This window comes from Astatotilapia calliptera, chromosome 17 (assembly GCF_900246225.1).
Source record: "Astatotilapia calliptera chromosome 17, fAstCal1.2, whole genome shotgun sequence".
In the NCBI taxonomy this organism is placed as follows: domain Eukaryota; kingdom Metazoa; phylum Chordata; class Actinopteri; order Cichliformes; family Cichlidae; genus Astatotilapia; species Astatotilapia calliptera.
Genome location: NC_039318.1, coordinates 38,186,888 through 38,203,997, shown reverse-complemented (window position 1 = coordinate 38,203,997; position 17,110 = coordinate 38,186,888). Strand labels below are relative to the sequence as shown.

At 46.3% G+C, this 17,110-nt stretch overlaps 1 protein-coding gene across 2 annotated transcripts in view; it reads right to left on the bottom strand.

Moving 5' to 3' along the window:
• Positions 1-17,110, bottom strand: part of dennd1b (DENN/MADD domain containing 1B) — a 92,766-nt gene that overhangs the window by 53,738 nt on the left and 21,918 nt on the right. For both annotated transcript variants that reach the window (XM_026147432.1, XM_026147433.1), the window contains exons 4-5: positions 2,296-2,345; positions 1,405-1,524 (exon numbers count right to left, since the gene is read on the bottom strand). In XM_026147432.1, the coding sequence (XP_026003217.1) occupies positions 1,405-1,524; positions 2,296-2,345 (170 nt within the window). The remainder of the gene's footprint in view (positions 1-1,404; positions 1,525-2,295; positions 2,346-17,110) is intronic.

Below are 17,110 nucleotides of genomic sequence, written 5' to 3'. Positions count from 1 at the left end.
AATAAAAGTAAAAAACTAAAAACATAACCGAGCTGCGCATTAACAATTTTAAATGAACAAAACAAAACAAAAAAAAACAACAACTTCCTATACATTATATTATTATAAATGAAGCGAGCCATGCAAACTACTCAGAATGCATAATGAATTTTATACATCATATGTCAAATGAATTAGCATGTCTAACTCAGCGAGAGGGACAGGGGAGCCTCTGCTAATTGGCAGCGAAGCTTCATGCATAATTATGGGCCAAGCGTCTTTGCTGTCGCACTGTGGCAGTAGCCGAATAACGAGGAGAAAAGAGAGGGAGAGACGGCGAGGGGGAGAGGGAGAGAGAGCAAGAGAGACAGAGAGGGAGGGAGAAAGAAAAACAAAGGCCATGGAAGATGGCCAGGAAGGGTGGGTGGTGTGGGGAAGAGGGACACTGTTCTTCACAGCAGCTCATCAGGGCAGCGACAAACCCGCGACTGTCCATCAACAGCCACACACACACACACACACACACACACACACACACACACACACACAGGCGAGAGCAGCTTTACAATAACAGAAAAAGCCTTTGTCCTCGTCGTGCGGTTTGTTATTTGTTCGACTTCTTCATGAATTCATTAAAAATATCGTTCTTGTACTTTTCCCTCCTCAGCTCTATCCTCAGTCCACTCCACTGAGATCGTCACTGCAGTGGCTTCTTCTCCGTCATGGCAAAGTTAATTACATCTGTAAAAACACTGTGTCAACATGCAATTACATGGGAATTAAATGATAATAGTCTTTGCCGGAGCGCAATTATGCAAAGAAAATGCCTTTTTTTTTTTCTTTTCGTGGGTTTGCTGTCCTCATTTATGTGCGCTGTGATAGGAGAAATCCACCTATGAAAATATCAAAAAGTGCTAAACTTTTGGATAATTATAGGCACATCAGTAACATATTTGTGTGGGCAGATGAGACTATAAAATTTGTTATTCTGGCATAGAGCAGCTCAGTGTGAAGTGTGAGAATGAATGAAAATGCTGCCTCAAAAAATCTGTGTTCACTTCAAAGATCGGCTAATTTTTTTTTCCTCTCCATCAAACTTGATAGATAAAAAATAAAAACAGTTCTGCAGCGATCCATAGAATTTATGATTTTTATTTAAAGAGGGCAGAGCAAGTCCGGGTTATCTGAACAAGTAAATAAAGACGGCAACTCACACATATTCTCTTTATTTTGATGTATTTGTGAAGAGCAGTTTTTAATAACCTCGCTGCTTATTTATGGAAATTGTGTTCGATGTTCCTTTAATAAAAATTAAAAAACCTGTAAAGATGCTTTAAAGGTTCAGGATTCATCTTAGTGAAATACAAATGTAGAAAACATTTTGGGAGGAATAAGACTACAGACACTTCACAGAGCGTGTGTTACCTGAGCAGACATATGCAGACCCGGCAGCCTTGGGTGAGTCGGCAGAAACCAAACCTCTGCTTGCTGTCGATGTCCGTCAGCACAAAGGTGAAATTCTGCCCCACCTGACTCTGGGAGACCCTGGGCGACAAAATGAGGGACACGTGCTGTGCACGCTCACAAAAACCTCACAAGTGTTTAAAACGAAAACACACACATTTAAGAAGCAGCACAACAAAACACAATTAGATGTAACTGGCCCAGAAAGAAGGCCTCATTCAAAAAGGAAAACTCCCCACGAGCTAAATCTCCAGTCAAGCTCCAAATCTGATGTCACATATTTCGAGTATGACTGGTACAAAAGAAAAAAACAGTGAAAAGCTTTTCCAACCCCGAGGTAAATTCCAGTAAAGCTCAGTACACGCCTTCAACACTAGATGGCAGCAGCTCAGCTTCAGTAAAAATACCAAGGAGCCCTCCCTCCCTCTCTCTCCTTTCTGTCTTTAAAAATGGGAGTTTTTACCGTGTCACTTACTAAAAATAAGAGCTGTGCTGCTCTCAGGCTGCTGATCTGATTGGACCTACAGTCCGTACAGAAACACGCTCCCTTATATTCTCAACTTTGGCCACATTTGCACTCACAGGAAATCTCACTAACCACAACTGCATCGTGTGGGCCTGTCGCTGATGACCTCATCAGCAGCATCACTAATAAAACCTGTGGCTTCATCATTAATATGACGATCGCAGCATTCATTTCTTGGTTTGTTTTTCTTGCTTTTTAGTTTTTAAGCCGGTGAGCTGGCGTGGACGTCATCAAGTAGTAGCTTATAGCTCCTCGTGGTATGTGCAGAGGACGTGTGCTTCAGGTGAAAGTGAGCTGCGCTGCTCAAATAAAACGAGGAATCGTACCTTTCCACGTCAAAGGGAAAGCAGAACTTTGGTATCGTCTGAAGGACCTCCTGCAAAAACAGAACAGAGTAGAAGGCACATCTTTAGACGCGCACACACACAGTCGTCACTGATGAAACCCATTAAAATCGTGTTTCCATATGAAAGTCTCCAGGGCTTCCGCTAAACGAGTGCTATCAACTGGCTGAACAAAATGGGGATTAATGTTGAATGTTACTGATAGCAATCTGACAAAATCTCCACATCCCAAACACTGCAGCCTGAATGCACTTAATCCAAACGAATGGGCAATATAAAGCACTTCATTTGGCAGAACAGAGAGGAGTTCCCCCTTTTTCCCTCTCGCTGTCTTTTAGAGGGACGGCGAGGGATCCTCCATCCACAGCTTGAATAATTAGCAGTTAATAAGTTCATCGATTATCAGGTGCCAACGGGAGATAAAAGGACGAGAAAGGAAAGAAAGAAGAGAGGAGAAAGAGAGGGTGGTGGTGGTGGAGGGGGAGTGGGGGGGGACACGAAGGCTATGGTAGCAGATTGTAGTGACAATAGGCTAAGCAGCTCTGTGGGGTTAAGAAGTAGGAAGGGGGTTACAAGCCTTCAGGGCTTTACCTCCAAACACCTCCCTTGTGACTTAGGGGAGTGTGGAGGGGGTGGGTGGGGCGGGGGCACCTTTCCACCAGCAGCATATGGATTTAGACAGAGAGCAGGAACAGAGCGGCGCACCATATGGGTGAGCCACTCCAGACCGGCCACAGAGCCGCCGAGCGTCCCCGCTCTGCCTGCTAACCTGGCGCCAGGTCGCTCTCTCGGCTTCGGCCAGATTCTGCCAGGCTCTGAGGCTGATCCCGGGGACTGGGTGGCCCTCTGCTATGCTCTGGCCTCTCTTGCCGTCTCCCCCTCGCTCCCTTTCTTTTGCTTGCCAGGACAGGTTGGGTATCTGTGCTTCTGCAGGGAGCAGTCGCTGACCCCCCCATCAAAACTTAAACTTGCCACCTGGCACAGCACAAACACTCCCACAGCTACAATGAGCTGAACGGGCGTGCGTTTTGAGAGGACGACGTATGTGAGCGGCTGCTTCCAGGGTGGTTAAGACTCCACATTTGTGTATTTGTGTGTGTGTGTGTGTGTGTGTGTGTGTGTGTGTGTGTGTGTGTGTGTGTGTGTGTGTGTGTTTAACTGTGCTATATGTTTGTATTTGCCCACATATGGAGGATGAGGGGAGGGGCTGAGGGCGAGGCACGGTGGGTGGGAAGTGGTTGTTTTTACTCATCAGGATCTGTGATAAAATCGAGAACTCAGCAAAGACGAAGGGCTCAGTGGCAGTGAGGTCTGTGTGTGTGTGTGTGTGTGTGTGCGCGCACGTGTACATACGTGTGTACGCACACGTGCGTTACCGTCTCTGGGTGTGCGCAGCTGTAAAACTGTCACACACATCAGAGCTGCCATCGCTGTATGTGCTTGCTGCTATTATTAACCACTAACGTACGCACACCAATATGTTGCAGAGAGCCCTCCCAGGCGCACCGCATATGGCACACACAGCCAAACAGACACACACACGCGGGCAAAGACACACACGTTCTCCTGCAAATAAAAACATTCCACTTGCCAGATTTCTGAGCCGTCGCAGCCCCGCCCACACCAGGTATCTGTGTTTGAGTGGCAGCTGAGGGGTTGCTGCGACTCTGATCTCACGCAGGACCACGAGGAAGTGATGCGTCTGTGCGTGTGTGATATGACATAAAAGCAGCAGGCATGTTCTCGCTCCCTCTATCTTTATATATATCCATCTCTCTCTCATATATATATTCATTAAGTCTCAGACAGCATGGAGACACTGCTGCTGTCTTTAGTATTTACACCGAGTGGACAGCCGAGGATTGTGCGGCACATCCTGAAATATGGTTTCTGATGTCAGAGAAGAAGTCGTCTCTCCTTTTTCAATCATACATGTATTTTAACATTCATCTGTTGTTTTCCAATAATTGATTTGCTCTTTATTCCAACCACAGTTTGTCATGAGGTGGCAGCAGTTTGCACACAGTCCAAATCCGAAAGATTTTCTGGTTAGAAGAAAAAGATTTGGGAATGTTTGTTGTGCTCATTAAAATAAGAGCGTAGCTGCTCGCTTTAGCCGACAGTCAGTGAATTGGTGCACGTCCATTCAGGCTTCAGTTCGATACGCCGGTGTAACTCTGACTCGTTAGCACCGATGGTCACTTCTGTCAATGACACCATCACGTCCCTCGTGCAGAAAGTATTAAATATAGAAACATTTTTTGATAAGTGTCCCTTTAAACTGTCATTTAGGTAACTGTGGTAACCATAGCCACAGATTTCTGCCTCCATCTGCAAACAAAGTAAATGGATGTTTTCTTCATGAAAACTGTCATGTTAAATATTAGGGGCGGGACTTTCGAACATCTTTTGCTTTTAAGGCTCATTTTGTGTGAAATTTTTTATTTATGTTTGTTTTGTTGAAATCGTTTGAAACAGACGAGGAATCGGTGTCCCCACTGTAGAGGATATTCTGCAGATTTCACTATCAGAAGTCTTCACTTGGACAGTCTAGCTGGCTGGGAACCAAAAGAAATAAGAGGAGGAAAATGCACCGTGTGCGTGCGAGTGTGTGTGTTTGAATCGACCCTTTATGCCGAGCCCAACAGTGTTGCTGTTCCAATATTTCTTTCTGTTTTAACCAAAGAAATCGACTGCTTGTATGTGATTTTCAGCTCGCAATCTTCCTTTGCCTCATCTGTCAGTCTGTATTTCTTCTTCCTACATCATACCTGCATTACAGGGAACTAAGGCATCTGCAGCTCTCTCACCATGACTGGGCCCTATACCACAGGGATATCTAAACACCAACGGCACAAAGGGGATGTTCTGCCACAGTTTCTTAGTACACTAAGCACACACGTGCGCAACCGCACACACATGTAGACACCCCCACTTGCCATTTTCCCAAGACAAAAGAAAAAGAGGCAGCTAATATATTTGCAGCTTTGCGAGAGGGGGAGGCGGGTGTGAGGGAAGAATCTGCTGCTAGGCTGGGCTTGGCAGACACTGCTGTGTGTGTCTGTGTGTGCGTGTCTGTGTGTGTGTCTGTGTGCGCTGTTTATCGTGAGTGGAGACAGGGGTATCACTCAGTGAGACAGAATGCTCTGGGTTCCCCCAGCGGACGAGCGCGCTATCACTGCACCACAACACTACAACAGCGCGCAGCAGCACTGTGCAGCTTTGCACTGCAGCCCCACAGAACAGCGCGGTACAGGAGGGAAGAGCAACAAACTTTGAGAGCAGGGCGACACTCTTACATTTCTACTTTAAAAAAAAACAGACCTAAACTTCTCTTTTATTCCAGCTCTACCCTAATTTCTTTAGAAGTAATTGTAGCTATATATGGCTGAGCAAAACACTGGGGGCTGAGAGGTTTGATGTGGAACAGATCACAATGTGTGGGCCTGGCTGTCACACACACACACACACACACACACCTGTGCACCTTCTTCTTCTGGGCGGTTGCTAAAAAGGGGGGCGGGGTTTTCAGGATCACAGCGAGGAAAGAAAAATGCAGACTACATGCTAAAGTCAGCGTCGGCCACGTGTTTCGTTTCGAGCGTGAACTTCATGAGTAACATTCACTTTCCCATATTCTTGCACACAGACGGAGGCAGACAAGCACAAGTGTTGTAGAGAAATGTGGATGAAGGCAGAGAAGGAATGAGGGTGGAGGAGAAAAGGAAGGAGTCAGAGGGAGAGAGTGACAAAGTGAATGTCAGAAGGAAGGAAGAGGTGGAGGAGGATGGATGCAACAGCACAGGGAGGCGAGGAAAGAAAGGAGGGAATGAGAAGCAGCTTGCAGTTCATGGCCCTCTCCCTATGCAGCGAAGACTCCTCCCTGGGGGTAGGATGGGGGGGGCTCAGGACTTTAAGCCCCTGCCCTGCTTTATATTCCCCTGGCTACTGCAGCCAGATCAATGCTGCTAGCTACCCGTCTCAGTCAGCCTGGCTCAGCAGGCCCTAGAGCCTTCTAGACAGAGAGCAGCTTTAGGAGGAATGGAGACTGGTGGCAGGCAAATTTGTAAATGTAACACAGATATACTTATATTAGAATCAGACCCTAAAGCATTAAATCGCAGGGCTTTCTTTGTGTGTGTGCGTGTTAGCCCATTACTGCAATTCAGACACACTTTACATTACTGTCAGCTGTTTTCAAAGCATGCTGGACCGTTTTAGTCTTTCACTGTATAAATTCACCACGCGGTGTCCGCTTCTACTTTTTTATTTTCTTGGTCAAAGTTAAGTTATCGTTTCCTGGTAATGCAATTAGAAGTGCAGACTGATTTGAAAAGTCTGCGCTGTATTACTAAAGAAAAACAAAATAACTCAAAAATAATGCGGACAAGATGTTCGCTGTGAGCGATTACCTCACCAGAGTCAGGCCTTTACAGTAAGAGTTTAACCACATGGACATCGATTAAAGCTGGGAAGACGTGCTCGAAAACGCTTCACATCTGTGCGTCGCTATGACGACACAGCTACAGAAGTGCGAAACACGCTCGGTGCGTCGGTCAGCTAATGTGTACGAGTCAACAAACCAGTCGTGAGTTACTCCAACAGGCTAACAACGTCGGCGCTGAGTATGTAAACGCACACTATTAGCATCCTAAAAGGTACGGAGCCACAAAATACTGAAACTGCAATCAAGTAAATCTGAACTACTATCATGAAGCTACATGTTTACTTCTAAAAACCTGTAAAACGGAAATATGCTAATGAATTATTTGTCAGGAAAACTCATTTTAGGCAAATTAAAGCAAAAAAAGGCAGAATCTGAATCTTTAGGAGCCTTCGTACACAGTGTGACACCAACGTCTCAAAAAGCAAAATCCACAATCTCTTAACTGTAATAGATTCTTAAAATGACCCAAGTGGGTCGTCTTCCTCAACGAGATGCATGAACGGGCCTGCTTTAGGTCACTTCCTGTGAATCTTTCATAAGTGCAAGAAAACAGTTTTTTGCAAGGTTATCTCGTGTGTCAAACACGCGCTATAAGACCACAGCGCTTTGCAGCAGGTAGGGACTCGGGTCATCCAGCCGGCCCTCAGCAGTCTAATGAAATAGTCAGCAGGGCTGCTAACACATCAGTGCTGGAAAGCACAGTATCTAAACTCACCCTTCCTTCACCTCTTCCTCTCGCACTCTCTTGCGCCCTCTCCATCACCTCCTCTTTTCCTTCCATCCCCCCCAGCCTCCGTCCTCTTTCACCTCCCTTCTAAACCCCCCTGTCGTCATCTTCGATTGCCCCCTTCCTGCATACCCCACCTCTTCCTCGCCCTCACCGAAACCCCTCGTCCCCTCTTTCGCCCCCCTTTTCCCAATTAGTCTGTCTGTGTGCAGCTACCCAGCCGATCTCTGCCCATCCTGCCGGTGCTGGTTCGCTCACCCGGCCCCTCTGGCGAACATGACAAAGAGAGATCCTCAGTATTCAAACAGACACGCTGCTTTCAAATGCCGAATGGCAGGGTCGACCTGGGTGCAGCTTTAAGCAAAATATTCAAATTCTCAGCCTTTCTTTTTTAAGAATTTGCATGGATATGCATTCATTTGCAACGTGTAAAGGCACAAGGACAGCTGAGCCTTGGTTTGAGAGAGAGAGGAAAAAATAAATAATGCAGAATAAAAATGTGTGATTGTATGAAGCCTTGATAGGGGACAGCAGTGGATTTGAAACTGTTGCAGCCGCCAAGCGACTGGCGACCCGACGACTGCCGTCAGAGAGCAGGTCTGTGATCTAACTGTAAACAGCAAACTTCCTGAACAATTTCCTGTTTGTTCAATGAACTCCAAACTGCACCAGATACTGAAGCTTACAGGAGACTTTACTGAGACAGAAGCACAGAGAGGAGGAGACACATAAACCCAGCCTTCGTTTGTCCAAACCAAACTAGACCCAATCAAAATTCTTGATTTTTGTGGCCTCCCGCACAAACACCTTGTATGCACTGTTCAATCAATTTTCTAAACCAATAGATTGAGAAAAGGAACGAAAGATTAATCTACTGTCAAATTATAGACTACATCATATTAATGCAGTCCTTTACAAGTATCAAGCAATCAATACAAGTAACTTTTTCCAATAATGGCTACCGAGCCACTCCATCTTCCTGAATGATTCAATTGTTTTCTAGGCAGAAGATAAAAACTGTGGTGGTTGCTGTAAAGTGTCGTCTCAGGCAGCTCGTGTCCAAGAACTCAGCGCCGAAAGGAAAAATGGAAAAGTGTTAATCAAGTTACAGAAAGAGGACGCCCTTTGACCTTTAAGTTCGGCGTCCATGAACGAGTCTATGCTGGGGCTCAATGTCGCAAATGCATTTCCTTATCTGAGGGAGTTTCATGTCACGATTCCAAGATGTCTCCGCTTACATTTTCCAGGCAGCTCATCAGATTGGAGATGCCCGATGCAAACACATGTAGAGGGGAATTTTTCAGCAGATGTAGAGCACGGACAAGACAAAGAAGAGGACTGAAATGACAGGGAGACGGGGGAGATGCCAGATTTAGCGATGGAATAAAAAAACTAAAAAATGAGAGAGAAGAGACGAGCAGAAGAACAATGGGCAGAGGCAGAGCTTCCTCTGGCCGCTGCAGACCTCAGACCCTGCAGAGATTCCTTTCATTAGGCTTTAATAGTATGCTGCCGGCTTGCCATTCTGACCTGCACTCTGTGCCGGTAATAAGAACGGCCTTCAGAGCCGGACCAAAGCAACAGAGCTGCTTGAGAATAGTGGGGGAAGTGGGATGGGGAGGCGGTGGGGAGAGAGGTGGAGGGGCACATGAGCCTATAAAGTGCACTTTCAAATTGACACGGGGGCGTTACATTTTCACATTCTTGCTCGCTCTGCCCCGGCTGATTGGAGAGGGAGATGGAGGGAAGAAGGAGTTTTGCCCTTCTGGATTTTTTTTCTAATTCCCTCTACGAGTTCCTGTTCCCAGTGACCCCCTCTGGTGCGGCGCGTCTCGACTGAAGGAGGTTATTTTTGATTAACAACATCCCCATGTTGTCAGAGCCACAGCTCAGATGGTGCTAAAGCTGGCAGACTGATCCTGCGGCCTTTTAAAGCACCTACCAACACCTGACAGTCGCATTTGCCTATTCCTACTATATGTGAATTTGCCACCTCTACAGCCGGAGACACGCTTTGGGGTTGTGTCAGGAAGGGCGTCCGGCACAAAACTCGTCCAAATCAAACAGTGAAGCTACCTGCTGTGGAGACCCTCTGCAGTAAACGAGCAGCCCAAAGTACCATAGCAAGAATTAAAAAAAGGCCGAGCACCCCTCGACTACAAACGTGACGTCACTTTGCATCCACGAGCAGAATGTCCTCGGTAAGATCCAACAAGGGGAGGAAACCGTTTCTCTGATTGCTTTTCTACACTTTTAGGACACAACACACACGCAGGATGAATTCAGTTATAAGTCAGTAATAATAAAACACATGACACCCCCTTAACCGCCGTCTGTCCAACCCCCAAACTCGCTCCATGGCCAACAGCTGTAAATGAGTCACCTCCAATTTTAAAGCACTCTACTGGGGTCAGTACATGGCACCTACTGTATTACACCAATTTATTTTCAGTTTATTCCTCAATGGGTGCATTTATGTTACGAGGGGGGGGGGGGGGGGGGGGGGGGCTATTGCTCGGAGAGCGGCGTCAACAATAACACTGCACATTATTCCAGTGCTAATACCCTGTCCTGCTGATGTCCTGTCTACATATCACAGATGGGCTCAGACAGGGGAGAGCAGCAGTATTATGCCTCTGCTGAGATCTTCCACTGAATATATAACCACGTGATGGGGAGTGAGACATCTCCCCCTAACACACACACACACACACACACACACACACACACACACACACACACACACACACACACACACACACAGAGTTTTGGGCCAAGAGAGCTGCATATGCCCCAAACATACAAGCATGGGTTTCATTAATGAAGTGCCAGGAGGAGAGGGAGCGGGATATAGAGAGACAGCATATGTGTGTGTGTGTGCATGTGTGTGTGCGTGGGTGTGTGTGCGTGTGCATGTGTGTGTGCGTGCGCATGTGTGTGTGCGTGCACTGAGCAGCCGGGGGGGGATTTCCTTCTTTAAGCTTTCAACTCCCACCGGGCTTAGCTCGACTGTATGAACCCTGATGTGGGCCTGCCTCTAACACATGGCGTCACACACTCTCGACACACACGCGCACACACACACACGCACGGACTAACACACAAACAGAATGTATACACTGAAGCTCAGCAGGGGAGCAGTAGTGCAACACCGGCTCCTAAACATTTGGCGGTGGACGTCTCATTGACAGATGTACAAGGAATCTAGCAGAGAGGGTCGGGGCATCGCTGCGTCCTCCTCTTCCTCCTTCTCCTCTCCATCCTTCTCTCCCTTTACACCCTATTCATTTGTCATTTTTGCCATTTCTGTCTCTGACTCGTGGCTGCTGGTTGTGCCTTGTATGGGGTAGTTAAGGGAAGAAAAAAAAAAGCATGCCCAATTAAGCCACATTGCTGTGCGTGTGATAGCTCTCCTGGCAACAGCGGTATGCAGTTCGGGTGAGCCCGTCGTCTACAACCATTAAAAAGAGGCTTTCCTGGTTGACAGGAGCAACCTGTTTGCAAGTGTAAAGCATTCGTTTCCTCATCTGTGAGTTCGGCCATAACACACAAAGAGTTAGCAGATGAGCAGATGAGAATCTGAGGGTCTCTTTAAAGCCAGTTTGCATACGTTCAAGCTGGGAACTCATCGGCTGCAGTCGGCAGACTCTGGAGATTACGGCCGGTATTTGGGGACTTCTGGGTAGCCAGGCCAAGACTTCCTGTTTCAAGAGGAGGTCACAGGTTTACGACCACAGATAAATTTATCATCAGACGATAGCAAGCACCAGACATCCATGATGTTCATTTCTGAGCTAAAAGAGAAAAAATGACTCGTTTCTGCCTAAATTTAGTCGGGAGGTGAAAGGATGCTGTTGAAAAGTGGAGGGCTTCAAGTTTAATGGCAGCACAACCAATTACTGTCTGAAAATTATCACTGTGATTATTATAGCTGAGTATATGTACATGAGCTGGTTCGCATGGGTCTCGTTCTTTTGACTGTCCAGAGTCTGTCTGGCTGCGACTCTGCTGGGACTCTGAGGAGCATCCTTTCAGTGTTCAAACACATTTAATGGCATCTTTTTCTAGAAGTCCTAAAAGAAAAGCCGTAAACTTTTTATCCAACGTTGTGTTGACAGCAGGCAAAAATCGGCTTTTTGGCGTCTCTTCAAAAACAACCAAAGCTCGTCCAGACACGGCAGCTCAACACAAAATGCGACGACGGAGATTCATGTGCAGAACCTGTTTGGAGATAGCAGCACGTTACCCTGAACAAAGACCTCCGATGACCCGTGCAGCAGGAGGTGGAAGGATGTTTTTGCTAAAACTCTCCCAGTTCCCCGTTTCTAAATTTCTGTTCCCTCGCCGTGGCCACGTGTGCAACAGCTGCCTCCAGCACAGCTTCCCGGCTTGCACGTATAAAATGGAGGAATATAATAAACCTACTAGTTTGTTCTTCCTAAAGTGAATTCAGATAATGTACAGATTAACTGCATACATCTGTGTATGTAGCTGAATCCACTACTCTTCACTTGCAGGTTGGGAAACAGCCAACAGTTCTTTCCTACCGATTTCTCTTCGCCAGTCATTCGCCGATATAGGAGAGATGTGAGCAACGGGGCGTGAAAACACTTCCCCTGCTCTCCTTTTCCCTCTCTACTACTCTTCTTCTCCCAGGAAGGCAGCCCAGAGGTCAGTGCAATCAAGACCCATGAGCAACAAAGGGCCCCTAGTTAGGCGTCCAGCTCAGTGCCTGAGCCAAAGGCCAGCTTAGTGGGGCGAGACTGTCCATTAGGCAAGACCCTGGAACACCCGAGGGATGTGAGGTGAAAAGGGTTAGAAGGAAGAATAAAAACAGTATCAACCCAGTCGCACACACACACACATATTCTCAAAGACATACACAGATCATATGAGGCCTTGTTTGACACTGCTGTCAGGGTGCAGTGAAGGGGAAAGACAAGGCCCTGTGACACGCTGAGCAACACACACACACACACACACACACACACACACACACACACACACACACACACACACACACACACACACACACACACACACACACACACACACACACACACACACACACACACACACACACCTCTCCATACGTGTAAACCCAAAGAAGGTAATAATTCCCATGTTTTTACAGACTTTCACAACAGTGTCTCACAGGTTTGCGAGCTGACCATGTGATCTACAACAGTGCCTCCAACCTCCGTCGCCGTCTTCTCCTTTTACACTGATCTAATTCAAACTTTCCTGTTATTATATCCATCTGTTCTCCTACTGCTTTTCTATTTTGCTCCACTGGGCATCAACCGACAGCAACGCATCATCGTCTTGAAGCATGTCTGGGCCCTGCCTTCGCACACCCACAAGGACTCCTTCACCACCGCTCTCGCCCACTTTATCCTCTTCTCCTTGGGGTCAACCCTCAGTTCCCTCAGGGCTGAAGTCACCAATCATGTCCACCGGTTCCTACGCTTTACCTCCATCCCTCAGACCGCTGCTGTCTCACCAATCCAATCGACCTCCCTTTCCCTGCCTCCCCCACCCAGGGCCAAGTCCACAGAACTGTGGCCACCAATCACGGCGTGTCAGGCAGCCGGTCCTGATGGAGCACGGTGTCAGAGCAACGCTGAAAGCTGCCGAGGATGAAGCCTCGAGAGACCGCTGCCTCTCTTCGCTCTTTTTCTTCTTCTGTCTGTCCCTCCCCTTCTTCCTGTCTGGCTGATGACTCGGCGAGCTTTCCAGCAGAGACAGATATACAGGACTGTGTGACGGGGAAACACGTCAAGTTTAGCCTGAAGTCATGACATCTCAGTGACAACGGTGGTCACAATTAAAGAACCACAAAGACAATAGCTCTATAAGGCTTTCCATGTCAGGGTGAAAATAACCCAGTCATCTTTACACTGGGATGAACAACAACATTACAGTTTACACTCTCATTAATATTAAATTAAATCATTGCAAATGCAGAAGCAGTGTGTAGTACTGTACACTTTCTGTATCGACTGTATCAGGCAGACATGTTTGTGAATAATCTTTAGCTGACTGAGGTTTGTGGGCATTTGCCCTCATTTCAGTTTGAGTGTCCTCGCAGCACTTTCATCTTTCTTCCCCGTCTCAGCCGTTCGGTCGTAGATCTGCTGCTGTGCTCGCCGTTATTTCCTGTTTTATGACCCAATTTTAGGCCATACTTTAACTGTCTTTAATACAAAGAGGTTCATGGTCAACTCAACGACTCCAACATGCCCAGATCACCTCCTCTCCTCACACCACCGTGCTCGACGATTGGTGCGAGGTGCTGGTCTGCCGTAAGGTTGGGAGATTGGACGAATATATCGACAATCGGCGATAGGCCGAGCCCTTCGCCCATCGTTTGTAAGTAAGTTTGCTATTAAGGTTGGTTGAAGCTAAGAGAAGCAGTCAACGGAAAAAATAACAGCGCTGTTTTAACATCTCCAGCTACAAGCAAAAGCAGCGATTCATTTACTGAAACTCATAACAGAAAGAAAGAACGGCAGCAGCCGGTGTTCAGAAAACCCCCAAAACATTTTATTTAAATTAAAAAAACAGAATGGAGAGGAGGGAAACAAGAAATACACGATTAAACAAAAAAGTCTCTCTTCCAGCACACGTTAAAAAAAATCTCTGATGTAAAGTTCAGCCTTTTGTGTGATTTGGCACATTTAAAAAAAAAAAAAGAAAGAAAAAAAATCCAAAAAGTAGCTGCATTATAAATCTCATCTCTCTCGTCAACATTAATCCTGAAACAAAGAAGAAGAGAAGGTAAAATATTCCCTCCAAACAAAGCTTAGAAATTCTAAATGCGCAAATCAGCCCATCAGGTTACGTTGCTCCGCCCATTAAAAAGTCGCCTATCATCGGTTATTTATGGAAGCCTGCTTCCGCCACTAAAAAGTAAAAAACAAATCCATAACTCAAAATTCTGAGTTATTTTCTCGAAATTTCGAGTTATAGATACTTTTTTTTTGGCAGAAACGGGCTTCCATAGGTTATCGGACTGACGATTGTTGGTTGGAAAATTTTTATATATCGCCAAACCGTAATATGCCGTGTTTGGTTCATGCCAAACGTAGAGGCGTATCATGACCAAACGTCAACCTTGGACATCCATCCTTCGATCGGATGAAATTTTGCAAACCTGAGCTGTGAATCCACACAAAGACACAGCAGGTCTGTACCGAGGAAACAAAGCGCATTTTAACTTAAAACTGCATGGCAGCAAAAGAAACGCACACAGTGAAGAGGAAAAGTGGATTACTATCATTTCTCCACAGAATACGTCCCAGAATGCATTTAATAAAAACCTGATTTCTACATAGCGATGTATCAAAGCACAGATATTTCCTTAAAATCGAATTTGAACCGCAGCCTTGGCATAAATGAAAAACAGCATGTTTTACAGTCAACTCGATGCAGTTTGTAGCAGGAAGATCAAAGCTTCCTTATTACAGTAAAATGTGTGGAATAGCCACGGAGAGTTAACATCAACCTTAATAGTTAAAAGAAGTCCTTGCAGTAAAAACTATTCATAATTCAATATTTCCTTTATTTCTCTCTTGATATTATGCTGAACCCAGAGTGGATGAAAAAAAAAGATACTGCGTGTGTATAATTTGCAATTTCATGCAACAGTGGCTCATGAGGGGAAATATGAGAGAAGGATTGTGGAAACATGAAGGCTGATGAACCAGAGGGGAGCGTAAGGAGAGGACGGACAGATCTGTGTGCAGAGATGGAGATGATGTGACAGTCACAACAAGACAGAAAAGAACATCATTACAAACACAAGATAAGACCACTCAGGAAATCGACTCAGCCGTGGATTTCCTGAGAGTAACAACAACTAGTTTCAGTTGCCACAATCATCTTCAGCAGGTATGAAACAGCCCGACACAAACCTTTAAGCATACGTGCAAATATCTATTATTAGTGAAAAAGGAAAACAATTCTCTTGATATCAAATGGTATGGATAACAGAAACACTCCCACTGGGGGGGATGCTGGGTCAATTTGGATTTCTGTTTCGAAGTTACTAAAAATAAATCAGATTTTTCCAACCAATCGCTGTCCAGGTAAGTGGACTGGTGGAGATGCATCGACTCTGCTCTGGGATCCTTGTCTCATCGTTTTTCCAGACTTACATAAATTTAAGTCTTAAACTTCTCGTTCCCCGAGATGATTCATGCGTTTCATTTTATGCAAAGCTTAAAGGGCTCGACTACGTGACTATTTGTTAAACTGGTTAACTGATTAAACAGAGTGAAAGTAAAAACAAGGAAATAAAACTGCAGCGTTTGAGATGGAAAACTGAGTTTTACACTCGAAAGCACAGAAAATTTGCAGAAGGGAGTGTCCGAGTGACTAACTTCACATTTTGAAATATGGTGGAGCTGCAGACAGTTTCTGCAAGTTGGTCCTCTGTTGGTGGAACTTGCTGAGTGTTTATCATATTATCCTCTGTTCTTTACACAGAAGTGGGCCTTCTATACCACACTGTGGTGTGTGTGTGTGTGTGTGTGTGTGTGTGTGTGTGTGTGTGTGTGTGTGTGTGTGTGTGTGTGTGTGTGTGTGTGTTTTCCACTACTTTGGGATGAGATCTGAGAGGAAACGGACAGATTTCCATCTGTCTGCTTCATTTGCAAAAAAGAAGAAAAAAAAAGTCCTTCTTATGATTCAAATATATGCTTTAGCCACCTCTCTCTCCCCTCCCTCCCTTCCTCTCTCTCCCCTCCCTCCCTTCCTCTCTCTCCCCTCCCTCCCTTCCTCTCTCTCTTCCATCTCTGCTTCTCTCTGTCCAAATGGCATCTGTGGATGACCAGGGCACAAGTCTCAGGGGTTGATAGAGAAATCGTGTTGGGGGGAGAGAAGGAGCGAGCACCTCTCGCTTCACATTTCCCTAGCACCACCCCGGCATGCCAGCCTGCAGTCTGTTCTCCTTTGAGCTTTCTATTCTACCACTGAACAGGAGAAAAAAATCAATTCATATTTCCATAATCCACACTCCTGTCTGTCTGCATGTCTTTGCCTCTCCCCCTCCTTCCATCCCACTCTCTCTCCCTCTTCCTCTCTCTACCCCTTCTCCCCTGGGGTAGACTAACCCCTCCACCCTGATCCTACGGCCTACAAATGTCATTACGCTGAGCAACAATAACGGCCTAAACAAAAGGAGGCCTCGCTCTGAGCTGCGAGCCCCTCTGCAGAGATCGCTGGCTGCTGCCGCCATATGCCGGCCAGCTCGGGCCACAGAAAGAGAGCGAGACTGTGGCTACAGAGGACTCCAGCCCTCAGAGCCACAAAGGAGGAAAGGAGCCTTAATCCTGGTAATGAGGCCCGTGAATACAGCCTTTATGTATACGGGGGAAAGGGCCAATCCCTCTGTACACAGCAGGCTAACTGGCCATCTTAAGGGCCATCTTATCCACACAAACGATCTGGTCGACAACAGAATGAAAGAAAAGCGAGGTTGCGGGGGGCTAAAAAGGACAGCCAGGCTGGAGAGGATGCACGAGGCCCGCGTCAACACAAAAACCGTGTTGGCCCTATGTTTACGTCTTCATTTCAGTTCCCCCCCTTCGCTTCCATTTCCTGTTCTTCCCTCTGCAAGT